This window comes from Hyaena hyaena, unplaced genomic scaffold, assembly GCF_003009895.1.
Source record: "Hyaena hyaena isolate Hyena2069 unplaced genomic scaffold, ASM300989v1 scaffold_322, whole genome shotgun sequence".
NCBI classification, from domain to species: domain Eukaryota; kingdom Metazoa; phylum Chordata; class Mammalia; order Carnivora; family Hyaenidae; genus Hyaena; species Hyaena hyaena.
The window spans coordinates 1,266,728-1,285,201 of NW_024080954.1; the positions used below are offsets into that span (position 1 = coordinate 1,266,728).

At 38.8% G+C, this 18,474-nt stretch overlaps 1 protein-coding gene across 2 annotated transcripts in view; it reads left to right on the top strand.

Moving 5' to 3' along the window:
* The window catches only part of KCNQ5 (potassium voltage-gated channel subfamily Q member 5), a 542,946-nt gene that overhangs the window by 457,796 nt on the left and 66,676 nt on the right, over window positions 1–18,474 (top strand). For both annotated transcript variants that reach the window (XM_039248929.1, XM_039248928.1), the window contains exon 8: window positions 10,400–10,494. In XM_039248929.1, coding sequence (XP_039104860.1) covers window positions 10,400–10,494 — 95 coding nt within the window. The remainder of the gene's footprint in view (window positions 1–10,399; window positions 10,495–18,474) is intronic.

Below are 18,474 nucleotides of genomic sequence, written 5' to 3' on the forward strand. Positions count from 1 at the left end.
CCAACTGAGCCACCACCCAGGTGCCCCAACAAGTATTAATTTTTAAGTCAGACTACTCTACAACTATTGACAGATCAATGGACATGACTTCTAATGCAAACAACAGAGGGTCTCTATCTTTTTAATTTTTAGGTTTCAAAAGAGCATTAAAGATAAATGTTGTTTTTGTAAAGAAAAAGATCCCTAAGTAGTAGAAGTTTAAGATCTGAAGCCAAGTAGATAATCACCATAATGAAAACAAATGTCACACATTTTAGTATGCACACAAAATACCTGGGACCCAAATAGCCCTTCAGCCTTTGGTGCTTCTGAGGTGTTAACACACTTTCAGTGAATTTTTCTTTGTACTATTTTTATCTTTTAATTATCTTTAATTTACTTCTCACCTTTTAATTCTAGAACAATGTTTTCCAACTTGTGAATGCAGACATTATCCTACAGGTTCCTTACATCTATCCAGGGACCAATCATATATGTCTCCCTATGGAACCAGTCATATACCTTTCCCATACCTAGACTCCTTGCTCTCAGGAGAATATAGATGCTGTTATCACAAACAAAGTTTAAATTTATTTACAACCCTTACTAAAGTATTTATTAACTTTTTCATTGTATATTTTCTCAATCAACACATACTCAAAATACAACCATTTCTCGGCACATATTCTTGATACTTCTGGGTATTAAAGGGGAATTCTGTATCAAAAAAATGTTTTAAATATCAGCTGTTCTGTTAGAAACTGGGCCCTTTATGGGGTGCCTGGGTGGCTCAGTCAGTTAAGCAGCCAACTTTGGCTCAGGTCAGGATCTCACACTTTGTGAGTTCAAGCCGTGCATCAGGCTCTATGCTGACAGCTTGGAGCCTGGAGCCTGCTTCAGATTCTGTGTCTCCCTCTCTCTCTGCCCCTCCTCTGCTCACGCTCTCTTTCTCTCTGTCTCAATAATAAACTTTAAAAAGCATAAGAAAAGAAAAGAAACTGAGCCCTTTGGGTCACCTGGGTGGCTCAGTAGGTTTAGCGTCCAATTTCCGCTCAGGTCATGATCTCATTTAATGGTTCATGGGTTCAAGCCCAGTGTCAGGCTCTGTGCTGACAGTTCAGAGCTGGAGCCTGCTTCAGATTCTGTATCTCCCTGTCTCTTTCTGTGCCTCTCTCACTTTTACTCTCTCTCTCTCCCTCTCTCTTTCTCAAAAAATAAGTAAACTTTTTAAAAATATTAATTAAGGGGTGCCTGGGTGGCTTAGTCAGTTAAGCGTCCGACTTTCGCTTAGGTCATGATCTCGAGGTTCGTGAGTTCGAGCCCCACGTCAGGCTCTGTGCTGACTGCCAGCTCAGAGCCTGGAGCCTGTTTCAGAGTCTGTGTCTCCCTCTCTCTCTGACCCTCCCCTGCTCACGCTGTCTCTCTCTTTCTCTCAGAAATAATCCTAGAAATAAATAAAAATATTAAAAAATATATTAATTAAAAGAGAGTACTTCGAGGCACTTCTCATGCATGAATCCCTTGTGATAATATAGAACTATGATGCCCTATAGAGTTGACAGTAGCTACATGTAGCTATTTAAATTTATGGGGGCGCCTGGGTGGCTCAGCTAGTTAAGCATCTGACTTCAGCTCAGGTCATGATCTCATGGTTCATGGGTTCGAGCCCTGTGTCAGGCTCTGTGCTGACAGCTAGCTCAGAGCCTGGAGCCTGCTTCAGATTCTGTGTCTCCCTCTCTCTCTGACCCTCCCCTGCTCACGCTGTCTCTCTCTTTCTCTCAGAAATAAATAAAACATTTAAAAAAATTTTTTTTAATTTATAAATTCGATTCGTCAATGGCACTAGCCATATGTCAAGTGGTCAGTAGCAATATTATGGCTATTGGCTACTATATTGTAAAAGACAGATATAGAGAATATTGGAGAAAGTTCCCTGATCTAACTTATCAACTACTAAATTGTGTAAAAACAATTTGCAGCTGAACTTGAAAACAGATTACTACGCTTGCAGCAAATCTTTGGACCAGAGGTATTTATATAGATAAAGATAAAGATAACAAGATAAGGCCTTCCTCTCAGGTAACCCATGAAAGGTAAAGAGGCTGATTAAACACTTTTGCTTAAGGATCTAGAATTTCATTTTATGGAAGTGGGTTATGTAACATATATTGTGATCAGTAATTAAACTTGTACAAATAAACAGCTTTTGTACAACAAAGGAGACCATCAACAAAATGAAAAAGCAGCCTACTTATAATGGGAAAAGATATTTACAAATGCTGTATCTAATAAAGAAGCAATATCCACAATATATAAAAAACATATACAACTTAACACCAAAAAAAACCCAATAATCCTAAAATCAGAAGACATGAATAGACATTTTTCCAAAGACATATAGATGACCAACAGGCACATGAAAAGATGCTCAACATCACTAATCATCATGGAAATGCACACCATAACCACAATGAGATATCTCCTTACACCTGTCAGAATGGCTAAAATCAAAAAGACAAGAAATAACAAGTGTTGGCAAGAAAGTGGAGAAAAGGGAACCCTTGTGCATTGTTGGTAGAGATGTAAATTGGTGCAGCCACTGTGGAAGACAGTATGGAGATTCCTCAAAAAGTTAAAAATAGAAATAATCTATGATCCAGTAATTCCACTACTGGGTATTTACCCAAAGAAAACAAAAACACTGATTTGAAAGGATATATGCACCCCTATGCTATGGCAGCATTATTCACAACAGCCAAGTTATGGAAGCAACCCAAGTGGCCATCAGTATATGAATGGACAATGGAATATTACTCAGCCTTTAAAAAAAAGAGAGAGAGATTAATCTTGCCATTTGTGTCAGTATGGATGGACCTAGAGGGCATTATGCTAAGTAAAATAGGGGAGACAAAGACAAATACCACATGATTTCATTTATATGTGGAATCTGAAAAAACAAAACAAATGAGGGGTGCTTGGGTGGCTCAGTCAGTTAAGCATCTGACTTTGGCTCAGGTCATGATCTCACAGTTTGTGAGTTTGAGCCCCATGTTGAACTCTGTGCTGACAGCTCAGAGCCTGGAGCCTGCTTCAGATTCTGTGTCTCCCTCTCTCTCTGTCTCTCTCCCATTGTGTTCTACCTCATTATGTCTCTCAAATATAAATAAACTTGAAAAATTTTTTTAAAACAAAACAAATGAACACACACACAAACAAACAGAAACAGACCCATAAATACTGAGAATAAACTAATGGTTGGCAGAGGGGACTGTGGTAAAAGACTGAACAAAATGGGTAAAGGGGAGTGAGAGGTACGTACTTCCAGTTATGGAAAGAATCAGTCACAGAATGAAAGGTACAGCATAGGGAATATAGTCAATGGTATCGTAATAGTGTTGTATGGCGACAAATGGTAGCTACACTTGTGGTGAGCACTGCATAATGTATAGAGTGGTCCAATCACTATGTTGTACACCTGAAATTAATGTAACTGTGTGTCACCTATGCTTCAATAAAAAATAATAATTAAACTTATACAAAGGTAGGTAATATTTATGAAACCATTAATTTTTCTTTTACTTAAGACTTCAGCTTACATTATGCTGAACAAAAAATAGTATAAAATGAAAGACTTAAAATGTTCAAGAATACCTTTAAAATCTAATCATAGTTTCATTAATCAAAGTAGAATCTACAAATTTCGTTAAGTTTATTTATTTATTTTGAGAGAACATGAGTGGGGGAGGGGCAGAGAGCAAGGGAGAGAGAATCCCAAGCTGGCCCCCCATGGTCAGCTCAGAGCCCAATGCTGATTCAACCTCACCAAATGTGAGATCATGACCTAAGTCAAAATCAAGAGTCATACGCTCAACCAACTGAGCCACCCAGGTGCCTTGACTCTACATATTTAAAAGGTAATTGTTTCCCCATCCAAATCCAATTGGGTTTTTTTATTAGATATAGGAATAATATAATTCTTAAAGATATTCATTGTTCTTCCTTGCTGTGACCCTTAGCCAGAATTTAGGGCTTTAAGCTTTGATTAAATATTGCAGAAATTTATTTTTAGGAATGCACTAGATTGAAAAGCAATCCTCACTTGCTGATCCATTTATTTTCTCACCCAATAAACCTGCCTTGGTTTGCTGAATACACGAAGCATCAAGACCAAGAGTAATGTCATTTGTTTCAAGCCAGAGTCGCTATCTTTCTAAAAGGGCACTGAAGAAGACTAGACTTATTGTGGTGATCATTTCACATACATACAAATATCAAATCATTATGCTGTACACCTTGAAACTAATGTTATATGTCAGTTATACCTCAAGAAAAAAATTTAAAAAAATAAAAGGGCGCTGAGATGCCTAAATTGCTTTGTCATTTGGTTGGTGAGACAATTAAATTAACCAGCCCTTGTGGGTTTTAGAGAAAAGTTTAAAATCCCAGCAGCTTTCACCAAATTTAGCTGTGTCAATATCTTTGCATGATTCATTTAAATTAACTTTTCATTTCAAGTGGAGCGGTCTGGGAAAAGAAAGCAGCTTGAATACTTGCCCAAATGTCACAACGTTTATTAATAATGCCCAAGACGAGCGAAATGTTTTTCAGTCTGTAGAGTGTTTCTCAAACATGATGTCACTTGATCTCCAGGCCAAGCTTAGGAAGAGCAAGAACTCAGTCACTGGGGTCTGAATCATAATCAAATAGCAGCGTCCTCATTTATGTATTCCTGAAGTCTCGGGGCTAGCAGTGAAAGATACTTCAAAAGTGCCATATTAGAGGGTTCACGTCAAGAGAGACTAGACCAGCTCCAGTGGAGCCAAGATGCTTACTGGAAACAGAAACAGGGGAATTAAGTGAAAGTTTGTGAAGCGGATACTAATCTCTTTCCTGAAGAGAAGAGATTAGAAGATACTGCCATAGGGAAGCAACCTGGTTCCCCCCAAAATATATTTTTATGGGGGCGCCTGGGTGGCTTAGTCGGTTAAGCGTCCGACTTTCGCTTAGGTCATGATCTCGCAGTTAGTGGGTTCGAGCCCAGCGTCGGGCTCTGTGCTGACTGCCAGCTCAGAGCCTGGAGCCTGTTTCAGAGTCTGTGTCTCCCTCTCTCTCTGACCCTCCCCTGCTCACGCTGTCTCTCTCTCTCTCCCAGAAATAAATAAAAATATAAAATATATATATATATTTTTTTATGTATACTATATACATATATTTTGAAACTCTGGCTTCCACCAGTGAAACAATAGAATCTTCACCCCATTAGCCTAAAGTAATGCCACCAGTTAATACACAAAAGCCTTATACAGAGATTACATAATCATATTTTAGTGCATTAGTCATAAAAAAGAACAGCCTGAAAATAATTTCCTAGAAGTGAAAAACATGACAGCGGAGGGGGGGGGCACTAAAGTTGTGAAAACTTTCCAGAAAATAGAAAGAAAAGACAGAGAGAGAAAATAAGACCAAAAAATAGGAAAGGTGGAAAGGTGGATGACCTTATCGGGAGATCAAATATCCAACCAACAGGAGTGCCTCAAAAAGAGTACAGGGAAATTAAGGGGAGGATTTTATCAAAATAATTTTACATTGTGTTTCTCCAGAACTGAGTGGTCACAGTAGAAGGGCTACCAAGTGCCCAGCACTGCAAACAAAAGAACACTTGCACGAAAGGAGATCTTTAAACCTTCTGGGCAGCATGTATCCAGAGGATCAAGAGTTAAAATTGCATTGGCTTTCTCATTAGTAACCTTAAATTTAAAAGACCTTGTAACGGGGGCACCAGGATGGCTCAGTTTGTTAAACATCTGACTTTGGCTCAGGTCATGATCTCATGGTTCCCGAGATGGAGCCCCGCATTGGGCTCTGTGCTGACAGCATGGAGGCTGCTTGAGATTCTCTCTTTCCCTCCCTCTCTCTCACTCTGCCCCTCCCCTGCTCATGCACACACACACACACACACACACACACACTCTCTCTCTCTCTCTCTCTCTCTCTCTCTCAAAATTAATAAATAATTTTTTTTAATTAATGAGAAGCAAGGTAGAGAAAGGGATTGCATGGTTTCATCCTTAATCTTTTAGTTCTCTGACTTCTTAAATTCTGTACCTTGGAAATATTTAGTTCCATGTCAATTATACCTTTGGAAGGTAACCTGAAACTAAAATTTCCAGAAAGGGTCAAGTGCCATAGGTGTAATACTCCAGACAATACAAACTAAATACTCCCTAAAAACTTAATTATACCGATATCGTAGTTACAGTTATCACCAAAGTTTGAAATTGTTTGGCTGCCTAAAGCACCAGGGTCACCTGATAAGTGGTAAATTTGACTTTCATTTTGTTTTTTGTTGATTTATCCTTTGGATTATATGCCATGTACATTATATCCCTCTGGGGCATTATTTTTCTCATGCCAACTACTATGTGATTTTGGCTTTAAATATAGAAACATCAGCTACTTGATCATATGGTTATGGCCTTTGAGGTTCAGGTACTTGAAGCAATTAGCTGAGAGAGAGAGAGAGAAGGAGAGAGAGCAAGCTACAGACAGGACAAAGTTATTAAGAATGTAAGACTAATAGAGTTACAGTTTCCACGTCCATCTTGATTGTTAACTAAGATCAGCTCCAATATAGATGCCACTTGCTCCTCTGTACCTCCCACTTAAAAGACATTTCTAGGAGAAGAGTAATGAAAGGAAGAGGAGATTAGCTACTGAGATCAATTTGATAGAAAAAGAGCAAGAAACCAGGTCTCGTTTTTAAGAAAATTTTCAATTTTCTAAAAGAGGCTTCTCTTGCCCCAGTTCCTTATAACATTGGCAGTTAATATCTTGGTCCCATTTTTTGTTGTACTGTTTGGGATTTTTTTCACTGGTATCTAATAATGCACAGACTTGCTGTGTGCTTCTAGTTGTACATAGGTCATGCTTCAAAGCATCTGAATTCAATATATATGATGCCTTCTATGAAAATTGTTACATGAAACCAGCCATCTATGCTATCAAAGCATTGGAAGTTCTCTGAGCCTCACTACATAGAGAAGCTGCAATAATAAGGGTGCCTGAGTGGCTCCATCAGATAAGTGTCTGAATCTTGATTTCAGCTCAGGTCATGATCTCAGAGTCATGATCTCACAGTCGTCAGATCAAGTCCCTCATGGGGCTCTGTGCTGACAGCGTGGAGCCTGCTTGGGATACTCTCTTTCTCCCTCTCTGTCTGCCCTTCCCCCATTCATGGGCACACATGCATATGTGCACCGCACCCACCCTCCCCCCGCCTCCCCCCCAAAATAAATAAATAAACCCAAAAAAAAGGAGCTGCAATAATAAATCCATGTGTTTTCATTGATTACTCTAGGTCACTCTGTAAATTAAATTTGCACAATATTTGCAAAAACTACCACTTCAAGGTGAAACAATAATTGTTTTACTCTCTTTAAGATACCAAGATACTTAGCAGAAGTTTTCACAGATTTGTAGGATAAATCAACATGAGCCATGTGAGCAAGACTCCAGGCAAGGAACCCTGCTTCAATTATTTAAACCTTCCTTAATAATATTTTTTTAAAAATACCCTCAGGTCTTCCTGTATATTTTTTCTACTTTTTTATATCACTTCTTGAACATTTTATTGAAGTATAATGTGCATACAGAATACAGCACATATCTGAAGAGAATTGAGCACTCCTGTGTAAAGAGTACCCAGATAAAGAAACAGAACCTAACCAGTAACTCCTATACACATTTTCTCAATTACTGTCCCTCACGGGTAACCACTGTGCTAGTCTTCTAACAGCATAGCTTTGTTTTCCCTGTTGCTTGTACTTTATGGAAATGGAATTACACATGTACTCTTCTGTGTCTTGCTTCTCTCACTCAGCATTATTCGTATGAAGATTGTCTATCATCAAGCATAGTCCCAGTGTGATATTACTATTGTAATAGTGTACTATTCCACTAAGTTAATGTAACACAACTTACCTCTTTATTCTACTGTGAGTAGGAGGTTGAGCATTTCCAGCTTCAGTTTATTAAGAAAGCAGTGCAGTTTTGAACACTATAGTACATATCTTTTGATGAACGCATATAAACACACCTACTGAGTATATATGTAGGAGTAGGTAGCTGTATCATAGGGTGTATATACATTCAGCTTTAATAGATACCACCAAACAGGTTCCCAAAATTATTAGGTCAATTTTTAACTTTTTTGTTCTGTGTACATTTATTTAATGATATTCTCTTCATTGTAAGTTTTGATCATTGATCAAGTGATCAATGACCATTGATCAAGTGATCAATGACCATTGATCACTGTTCTCTTCCTTATAAGTTTCAAAATCATGAATGATAGTTATTTGGCAGGGATATGACCCATTTAAATGAATCTGCCACATAAAGTAGAATGCTTTGATTTATGAATTGTAATAAAAAAAATTTCTCTTGGGATATTGGAGTAAACACTTGGTCATTAGAAATGTTTGCAGACTGGGACACCTGGTGGCTCAGTCAGTTAAGCATCCAATTGTTGGTTTCAGCTCAGGTCATGATCTCATGGTTCATGAGCTCGAGCCTCACATTGAGCTCTGCACAGTCAGTGCAGAGCCTCTTGGGTTCTTTCTCTCCCTCTCTCTCTCTTTGCCCTTCCCCTGCTTGTACTCTCTCTCTCTGTCTCTCCCTCTCTCTGTCTCTCTCTCTCTCTCTCTCAACGTCAATAAACTTTAAAAACAATTTTTAAATAAATGTTTGCAGACTTATTACAAAGGAAAAAATTCACTAAAATCTATACAGAAAGTAAGTTCAGGCAATCTCTCAAATGGACATTTTACAGGGAAAAATTTGCAGCAATAGTCATCCAGTTAGTAAGCAAAGGGCAATAGAGGGATTCTGAGACCAAGAGCCAGGCAATCTGAGATACTTTCTCAACACTACCAACCTCTTAATTTACCTGAGCCTTTACTTTCTCTTCTACAAAATAAGAGTCTTAATCCACACTCTGAATGTAAAGACTAGGTGAAAATACATTGTGTTATATATATCAGGTATAATTATATAGAGAGACAGCTTATGCTTTACGTCAAAAAGCTATAAACATATTCTTAGGCTGTGACATTAAATTTTTTTTAATGTTTATTCTTTTTTTTTTAATGTTTTATTTATTTCTAGGAGATAGAGAGAGAGAGACAGCATGAGCAGGGGAGGGTCAGAGAGAGAGGGAGTCACAGACTGAAACAGGCTCCAGGCTCTGAGCTGGCTGTCAGCACAGAGCCCGACGTGGGGCCCAAACCCACAAACCGCGAGATCATGACCTAAGCAAAAGTCTGACGCTTAACCGACTAAGCCACCCAGGCGCCCCTTTTAATGTTTATTCTTGAGAGAGAGAGACAGAGCACAAGCTGGGGAGGGGCAGAGAGAGAGGGAGACACAGAATCCAAAGCAGGCTCCGGGCCCTGTGTGTCAACACAGAGCCCATCATGGGGCTCAGACTCACAAACCATGAGATTATGACCTGAGCCAAAGTCACTTAACCAACTGAGCCACCCAGGTGCCCCAACAGTGACATTAATTTTTAACTTTCCAACCATATATTAGAGAATACATTTCCCCATCTTGTTTTAGCCCTGCTTTTTGTTACGACTCTCTCCATTTTTAGCATTAGGAATATTACACAGTTCATCATGGAATTACACTAATTCATGTACATTAATGACTTTGGTGGTCATTAATTTACTACTTAGTTTACTAGTTTCATTGTGTGTTTTCAGTAGTCCTTTGCCACTATCTTACCAAATAGTGATTAAAGATGTACAGTTGGTTCCCAGAAGGCATGTTCATGTTCAGATAACTTACATGAAATAAGAAATATCTTTTCCTGGCCAATTCAAAAATTGCTTCATGTTTTACTTTTAGGTACTTTTATTCTTTTTTTTTTTTTTTTTACTTCTGAAACAATTTTGTTAAGTAATTGTTGGCTCTTTCTTTTTTCTAAATGTTTATTTATTCTTTTTTTTTTGAGAGAGCATGCACACGCATGCACACAAGTGGGGGAGGTGCAGAGAGAGAGGGAGACAGAGAATCCCAAGCAGGCTCCACGCTGTCAGCACAGAGCCTGACTCAGGGACTTGATCCCATGAACAGCAAGGTCATGACCTCAGCTGAAATCAAGAGTCAGAAACTTAATCAACTGAGCCACCCAGGCACCCCATGGTACTCTTATTCTTTGGTGTGAACTATTTGGACAAACAATTCTACTAATGTGGCAGAAGATGCCAAAGTAGTCTTTTTCACCCTCTGGGCATTTATCAGGGCCAAGTAGGACAAGGAAAAGATTCTTAAGATATATTAACTTAATAATCTCCCTTTTCATTTTATTCTGTTTTCTCCTCTCTTTTGTTTTTGTTTTTTACATCCTTACATGCAGTGCGTTTGGCGTAGTTATGCAGCTGATGAGAAATCTGTTTCCATTGCAACCTGGAAGCCACACTTGAAGGCCTTGCACACCTGCAGCCCCACCAAGTAGGTATCAGTATGACAGATGGTGCTGTCATCAAGCCTCCTCAAGTTTGCAAAATAAATCATACACATGCATGCACGCACATGCGCACATGCACATGCACACACACGTGTTGACTTTTGGCTTGTCTTATTCTCTGTTGCTCTTTGAGAGATTCAGCCCTGTTCAGTAGCAACTCGGGCATAAAGCTAAATGGACTCAGGATCATTCCTCACCATTCACAGACTGAACTTAAAGATTAAAAGAATCTAAACTTTTATAGAGATTCATTTCTACAATTACATGCTTAATTTCTAATAAATCATTTCATAAAACCTACCAGAATTCTAAAGGTAAGCACCATGTTTCCTGAAAAACAATGACTGTTTAAACTCCATGCAATACCTGACCCCAAGCAGGGGGCCCTTTGAGAGTAATGTGTCTTTGCACGAAGTCCTCTTTCATCTGGATCCCCTGGCGAGATGGTTCTTGAGCTTTCACTTGCTGATCAAACTACTATCAGTAGCAAAAGAAGAGCTGGAGTCCTAATAGGATTATAATGTACAGTGAGGCCATGGTACCAATCAGATTAAAATTTGAAATATACATTCAAAATCTGAAAGTAATATGGCTTCCATTCACATTTGTTGGTCAAAACAAATCGCCTGGCCATTCCTCAACTCGAAGGGAATGGGAAAGTGCAATCTTACCTTGTGCCTAAAAAAGAGAGGAGAACCAGAAAACTTGTGAACAGCGCTAATGGCTACCACAATGATCTTTAATTAAAAAACAAAAAACAAAAAACCTTACTCCTGAAATCCTAGACTCCAGTTCAACTAGCAGAACATAGTAAATCATAATCACCATCTAATTAAAGAAATCAGTGAAACAAGCAAAGCAACGAAGTCAAAGGAAAGGCTTTCTGTGTGTCACCCAGCTTGATTACAACAGTCCACATTGTTCAAAAGTTATCAAAGTGCTTATCTGACTTAGTATTTTTGAGCACTTGCTGTTTCCCTTCATAGTCCAACAAAACCTTGATCCTAGTGGCTTAAACGGGTCCAATATGTCTAACTATTGTGATTCAGTCAGAAAAACCTCTTTCTTACTTGATGTGGAAGAGGAATCAGCTGGGGAAAACTCCATGACTTGTTGCCTGGAATTTCAGTGTCGAAGGAGGTTTGTGATGCTTCAGAGTGCACGCTGTCAACAAGCTGTAGATCTGTTACTGTCAGGATCTGTTACATTGCTTCCCTAATCTTCCTTGGGCTTCAGTTTTCCCATCCACCAAGTGAAGGACTAAAGGTGAGCTAGATAACCTCTAAGCTCTGATAGGACATGTCTCTTAGAAGTTGGAGTCAAAACCTTCAATAGGACCCCAGGCTTTAGAAGGGATAGAACCTTAGCAAGGATAGACGTGTGGATACTGTTGAGTGAATGCATGGATGAGAATTGTCCTTTCATGTAGATCTTAAGATTTAGCTGAATTTCTTTTATTGAGTATGAGACTCTTTCAAAGTTGTGGTATTAAAAACAAAAAGGGACATAACCCATACTATCTATTCCTTGAGGGTATGAATCAGAAATGGGAATTGTATAGAAATTGCATTTCTTGTACTCATGAAGGTTTCTAGGTGAATGTGTAAGAGTAAGGCTAGTATAAAAAAACAAAATAAGGTTTTCAAGTGACAGCAGAGAGTGGTCTCTTATCATGTGATAATTTGGCTTTCTACTTCCTGAAGTTTTTGGATTAAGATCATGCTGAAGCTTAGAAAAAAATTAATAATGAGTCAAATTCTCCCAGTGCATAAACTATTATTTTGCTGACATAATTTTTCTTTTTCCTCTGATACCTTCCATTTTAAATGGGGCAGGGAGTGTAGAGGAGAATTTATGCAAACACTTGTATTCATCCTGTTCTACTCTGGCTGTCACCATGCCCCTCATAATCCTCACCCTACACCATCCCCACCATTAACCTCTGAATCTCAGCCCCATTTATTGAATAACAAGTACTTGTCCAGAATGACACAACAGTCACTGGCGAAGTTCATGGGAACCTGGATGTCCTAACATCTCTCCCTTTAGTGACACATTATTGCTCCAAATTGTGTGGTTCTTAATCTTTATCATTGTTGTTTTTGTTAAAGCATTGAGAACATGATCATAATTATGTTTTTTTCCCACAAAAAATATTCAACAATGCACAAAAAATCAAAACTTTGCCTACCATTTTAGTGTATTCACAGACTCCCTGAAGCCAAGTTCAGAAGCTTTGCTTTAGAAAGCAAACCGGCTTTATTCAAGTTTGTAGATCTGTGAAGAGAGTAATTTATAATAACTCAGAAGGATATTTTCACATTTATAATTAACTGGCTTACTGAGTGCAGAGTGATGTGAGAAACAGACTGAAGCTTTTTATTTACATAGTATATTTCTTATAACATTCAGAGTTTAAGAACTTCTGAAGGAAGAAATGATTCATTCATTCATTCATTCATGCATTCATTAAATAACTATTCATTGAGCACCTCTTATTTTGCAAGGCACTGTTCCAGGCACTAGAAATATAGCAGTGAAAGAAAACAAACAAACAAACGGATCAGAATCTCAGGCTGCAGGGAATATATATTCAACGGACACTGGGAAGAGAAGACAAACAAATAAAACATGGAATAGATTAGATGGCAATAGTGCTAAGAAGAAAAGTAAAGTAGGGAAAGAATTTAGGGGACATCAGAGACTGCAGTTTTAAACAGATGGTCAGGGGAGAGAGATCATATTATCAATAGCATCATCATCAATGATATTCTTATCATTAAAAAACACGAACTCAGGCTCTTCTTCCCAGCAGTTTTAGAGATAAAATGAGATGCTCTGGCTTCTCACCCTCATTTCAGGGAGTAGGATGGAAGAGGGATGTGACAAGTGTTCAGGAGAGGGAGGGGCATGCCACACTCATCCAAACCTGCCGAGGATACACCCAGCAGTTTCTGACTGCCTCCTTTCTGGTCTGACTGGTTTCACATACGTTTTCAAGGTCATAGCAGTTGCTACTTCAAAGTTCCGTTTTAATAACAGAAGGATTTACAGCGGGAACATATTTTTTCTTGATTTTCTTCTCAAAGAAAAAGAAGGCTATGTAAAGTGTATATAACACAGGTAAATATGCTCTTTTCGGGAATGCGTCTGATATTTTATGAAGCTATGGGGAATTATCAAGCTCCAAGGATGCCATGTGATACCTTACAAAGTCAGAATTTAGACATTATCTAATCTAACGCCTTCAATGTACTCATAAGTAAACCAGGACCTACAAGAAAGTAAGATGCTTGCCCAAGAACACACAGCTCATTCAAAAGAGTAGGGCCCCTACACCATGTTGCACAGACCTGAATTTGCTAAGATAGGTTATTAAAAATGCCATCCAACAGTAGGCTAGGAGAGTTGTGATCGACTAACTTCCTATGTGCCCAATTTACTCCAAGAGATTTCCTTCGGTATACAATATGAAAACAAAATCTTCCTCAATAAGTGATTGAAGTACAAGGCCACAGTCACCTATTAATGAATCCAGATTTAGGAACTCAAAAGTCTGCCTGAAGCACAGGACTAGAGCTACAGTGTTGCCAGCACCATTCTAAGAGTCTTTGCCAATGCCAGTTAGATCAGAACCTCTGTTTCTTAACTGTGGATGGATAACTTTAGCTAATAAAGAGGTCTGTAGTTTTGGGTCACATGTGGGCACTATTGGTCTTGCTAAGTAAACATGCCAGCTCAGGTCTGTGGCACAAAAAAGGATGTTTAACACTTGGGTACACTTATTATAAAGACTATTGCTTCTATGGATCTTGCTTGAAAAGAAATACTCAAGGTAACTTTATTCCCCAATCTCCAATTTGGCCATTATCAAGTGATATAAATGTATTCACCAGTTTATCATCATTTCTCTTCTGCCTGCACGCACCTGAAGGAAAGAACAAGGGGAAACATCAAGCAGGTTTGTGATTTCTCTTCTGCTACATGTTTGTTTACAAATCTGATGCCTAACAGATATTTTAAACGTGTCTCATGTGAGTAAAATTGATCAACAAATACAAAGTGATTACAAGTGACCTTTCACAATATTGCCTGCAAAGGTTGCTATTTCACCAATTCTTTTTTTCCCTTGGAAGCATAAGTGTCTCCCTAAGTCACTCACTGCTTTCTACAATCAGCAGGGCATAGAACATTCTTGGGGAAACATAATAACCATGGCTTTGGGTTATTTCGTGCTACCATTTTCTCAGAGAGAAGTCTTACCCAAGTATTCAAATTCCAGGAAGCAGTGTAAGATATATTCCCCTTCATCAGGGTCCTTCTTTTAGAATAAGAAATTGGGTGTTTTTGGCAAAAGGAACACTGTGTATAGGAGGTAGGAACAATCTTTCTGTGACATCTCTGGCTCATTAAGCACTGAGGCTGACTCGGGTGAAATGCTTGAGGAGAAGAGCTCCCCCACCCTCGCCTACATCCTTTAAGAAGAAGATAATCCTCCCAGAAACTTCAAGTAATTTATGGTCATTCTTTCATGCCTTTGAAGGAAATGCTTTACCAGATTAAAGAGCAGAGAGTTAGACACAAGGGGAAGAGGAGGTGAAAGAGAACACTTTATTCTGTGTTAGTAAGTGCCAGGAAGGGTCTGAAAAAGTGAGCAAAGCTTCCAAGGACAGAGCCAGGTGGATCTCGGCAGTGATGGCGTGAGGAGTGGCAGAGCGGAACCAGCAGAGAAACCCAGGTGCCTGGAAGCAGAGAAGAAAACACTTTTTCCTATCACTGCTATTTGTTTCAGTATTAGGGGAACACAGGCATCTCCCCCCACACCCTGCGCAGAATTGGCCCGGTGGAGGCCAATGGGAGTCCAGAGATCATTCCTTTACTTTTGTACTGTCCTACTAATGACATTAATTATAATACATGTATGCAATACTGAAACTAGTTTCGAAAGTTCACTTGGGGTGATACGACTCTGGGTCATCCAATTCTGCATTATGTTAATTAACACCTAAAAAAATTCACAAGCCAAAACATAAATGCACTCATCATGGGAGACAGATGTGGTAGGATGCACAACACTCCTTTGCGGTAAACCTACACCAGGGTGGCAGTAAACACCCTTCTCTTCCTTGGTAGACAAGGAGTTAAAGCGGAGGTCATTGGATATTCCTGGGTGATAGTTCCAGAAAGTTTTAGTAGCCCCAAGATTTGGTCTTCTCCACTTTAGAGATATTTCTGCTCAAACAGCGGTTCTGGTCAATAGACTCAGAACATTCTTTGTATAGACTCCAGAAGAGTCAGGCTGACCAGTTCTGACCCTTTAGTCCTCTTTTGTCTACACTCTGTACAAACCCCACCATCCTTCTGTCGTGAAGATTTTACACAAAATGAATCATTGCCATTAAAAGCTCTTTTAGTCTATTTGATGATATCTGAAAAGCTTCCCTTGTTTTCGGAGATATCCACTTACAAAGGGTAATTTATCTCCAAATCCTAAAGGCAGAAACCCCAAGCTTCTGCAAAAACTCCACAGCTGCGTGAGAGTAAGATCACCTGTCTTGGTTTCATCCTCCAGGACAGAGCTATTGATGCCTAAAAGGGAAATTTGTGAGTTGTGTGGAAATGCTTACAAAAGTGTGACCCTTTATGGCAGTCTTGAGGGAAGGGTCCCCTGGGGCTGATACAGGATTTTGCACTTTTTCCCAATGTTACCACGGAGGCAGAAAGTAAAGACAAAATTAAAGTTTAACTGTTGAGCTTCAGCTCCTCACTCCAAAAAGGAACTTCCCAGTCCGCTGTCATGATTCAAAAAGACATCAACCAAATATTTTTACATTTCATGATGTTCGTTCGCATCTACCTAAAACGTTAAAATTTGTTGTACATAATCATGACTAAGGATGTCAGCAATAACTCACCTTTAGGTTTGAACATATCCAGAAACACTGAGCCATGTTACACAGAGATTTCTTGCTTCTCACTGTAGTGGACATTTGGAAAAGCACAGTGAAATATGTCCTCTATTACTGTTTAGTATGCATGCCTTACTGCATACTTCGTACTTCATACACTTAGATCTCCTACCCCCCAATTATGGATCCCATTACCCTGTGTAAAGCTATGACAGAGAACAGAGAACGTGCTCAGTGTATAATTCTTGGATGGAGTAATAAAATGTTCCTGACCTCAAGTAGTGTATAAAGAAAAACGCTAACAAAAATGAGAAAGAGGAAATACATAAAAAGAGAAAATTAAAAAATTAAAACATTTCAATCTGAAGGAAACAAGCTGAAGCTCCCAGTGTAACATGACTTTAGCTTTCACCTTGTTGTGTTCCGTAGGCAATGGAATTTACAATACTGCATAATTAATGCAAAAAGACTATTGTATTAACAACAGCAACAGTGCCTTCTTAAGAAAAACGAATTTGCCCTCACCCAAGCAAAATCCGAAAGAAAGAAAATACATTTAGAATGCAGATTGTTTCTTGAAAGAGAGCAGATCTGGGTTTAGACTAATAATAATCCTTGTCCGAGTTTCAAATGGATTGATCAACACCACCCAAGTACAAAGTCCTTCACTGTGTTTGGGGCCACAGTGTTATTGATGGTGATTCAGAGAAGTAGAAGAGAGAAATTTCAGGCCACTCTGTTATCTTCCAGATATCTCAGAGCCTAGAATCACCTAAATCTTTCCTTAGGGTTTTTCATTGTGCTAAGAACTGGGAGTAATTCAAGTGTAGATACGTTTAGTCCAGTAGCCAATAACTCTCTCCAGGTGCCTGACATTTGTTACCTCTGAATGACCAGGCCAAACACAGAGAAGATTTTCTCTCTGCAAGGTGTAGTGAGGCATCACACACATTCATATACCCCCATAGTTAACGAGGTTCCCTGCTTTAGGATATTCTTGTGAGAGATTTTGACTTTCTACACAAAAGTTAGGGTATGTTTAGACAAAATTTATCTACGATGCCTTCAGCTAGGGAAAAACATCCAGTTCCACGATGCTTTTGCATTGTTTGTGACAGGTCCAAAATTTTTCTTTAAAATACAAACCCCCAGTCTCAAGAAGAGCTCAGCTGAACAACAGTTAAAATCATGTCCCTTTGACTGGTACAGGGTCAGGTACAGAGTACTCTTAGTGTCAATGGAGCCTGCTCTGTTCTTCATTTACTTAAACCATAAATGAAAGCTGTTTAGCATCATTTAATTATTCTTTTGTTGTCCTCTGTCTTCCCACTAAAACAATTAGAATCTCATATGTGGTGAATATGTTTATTGATTTTATTGCAATTAATCATCCCATTAAGGAATTTTTCCAACTCACTTTTTAAACTGGGTAGTTTTCCGTTTTAGTACAGATTGTCACTGTCAGAAAATAGATTTGCCTGTAAACCCATCTAACCAGATGAATCCAGTATTCTCACCTTGAGGTTTTATGTCCTCCTCCTTTCCTCCTGGACAAGGAAGACAATTAGCCATTGAGTGCACACTGCCACAAAAAGGCGCTTACTTCTTCCTGCCTACTAGGTTTTTATTGCTACAACATTGCTATGACAATAGATCATGCCAGTAGAGGTTTAGGGATGATCTGTAAATTTCACTGCCTCTGTTACCCTGTCTCCTTAGTCAACAATTGTTGGCTATGTGCCTGCTCCATAGTTAAGCTGCCTTGATCACAGTTCATAGACTTTAAATAGAATCGTGTCAGACTTCTTAGTAAACTATCTAAAGTTGCTTTAACAGGTTCTTGTGAGACTGTTACAAGGATGCAGTTCTTAAAAGTTAAAAGCATAAATGATATTCTTTTATTATGTTACCATCTTGTACTGTGATCCACTGAGTGCTCTGTCCAAATAGCTCCTACGTGGTTGGCTTCATAAGGTTCTGAGATGTACAGTTCTTAGGAGAGAACTCTAGAATGCTGACAGAAAAGACTGTGTGTTCTTATATTTCTTCTGCATT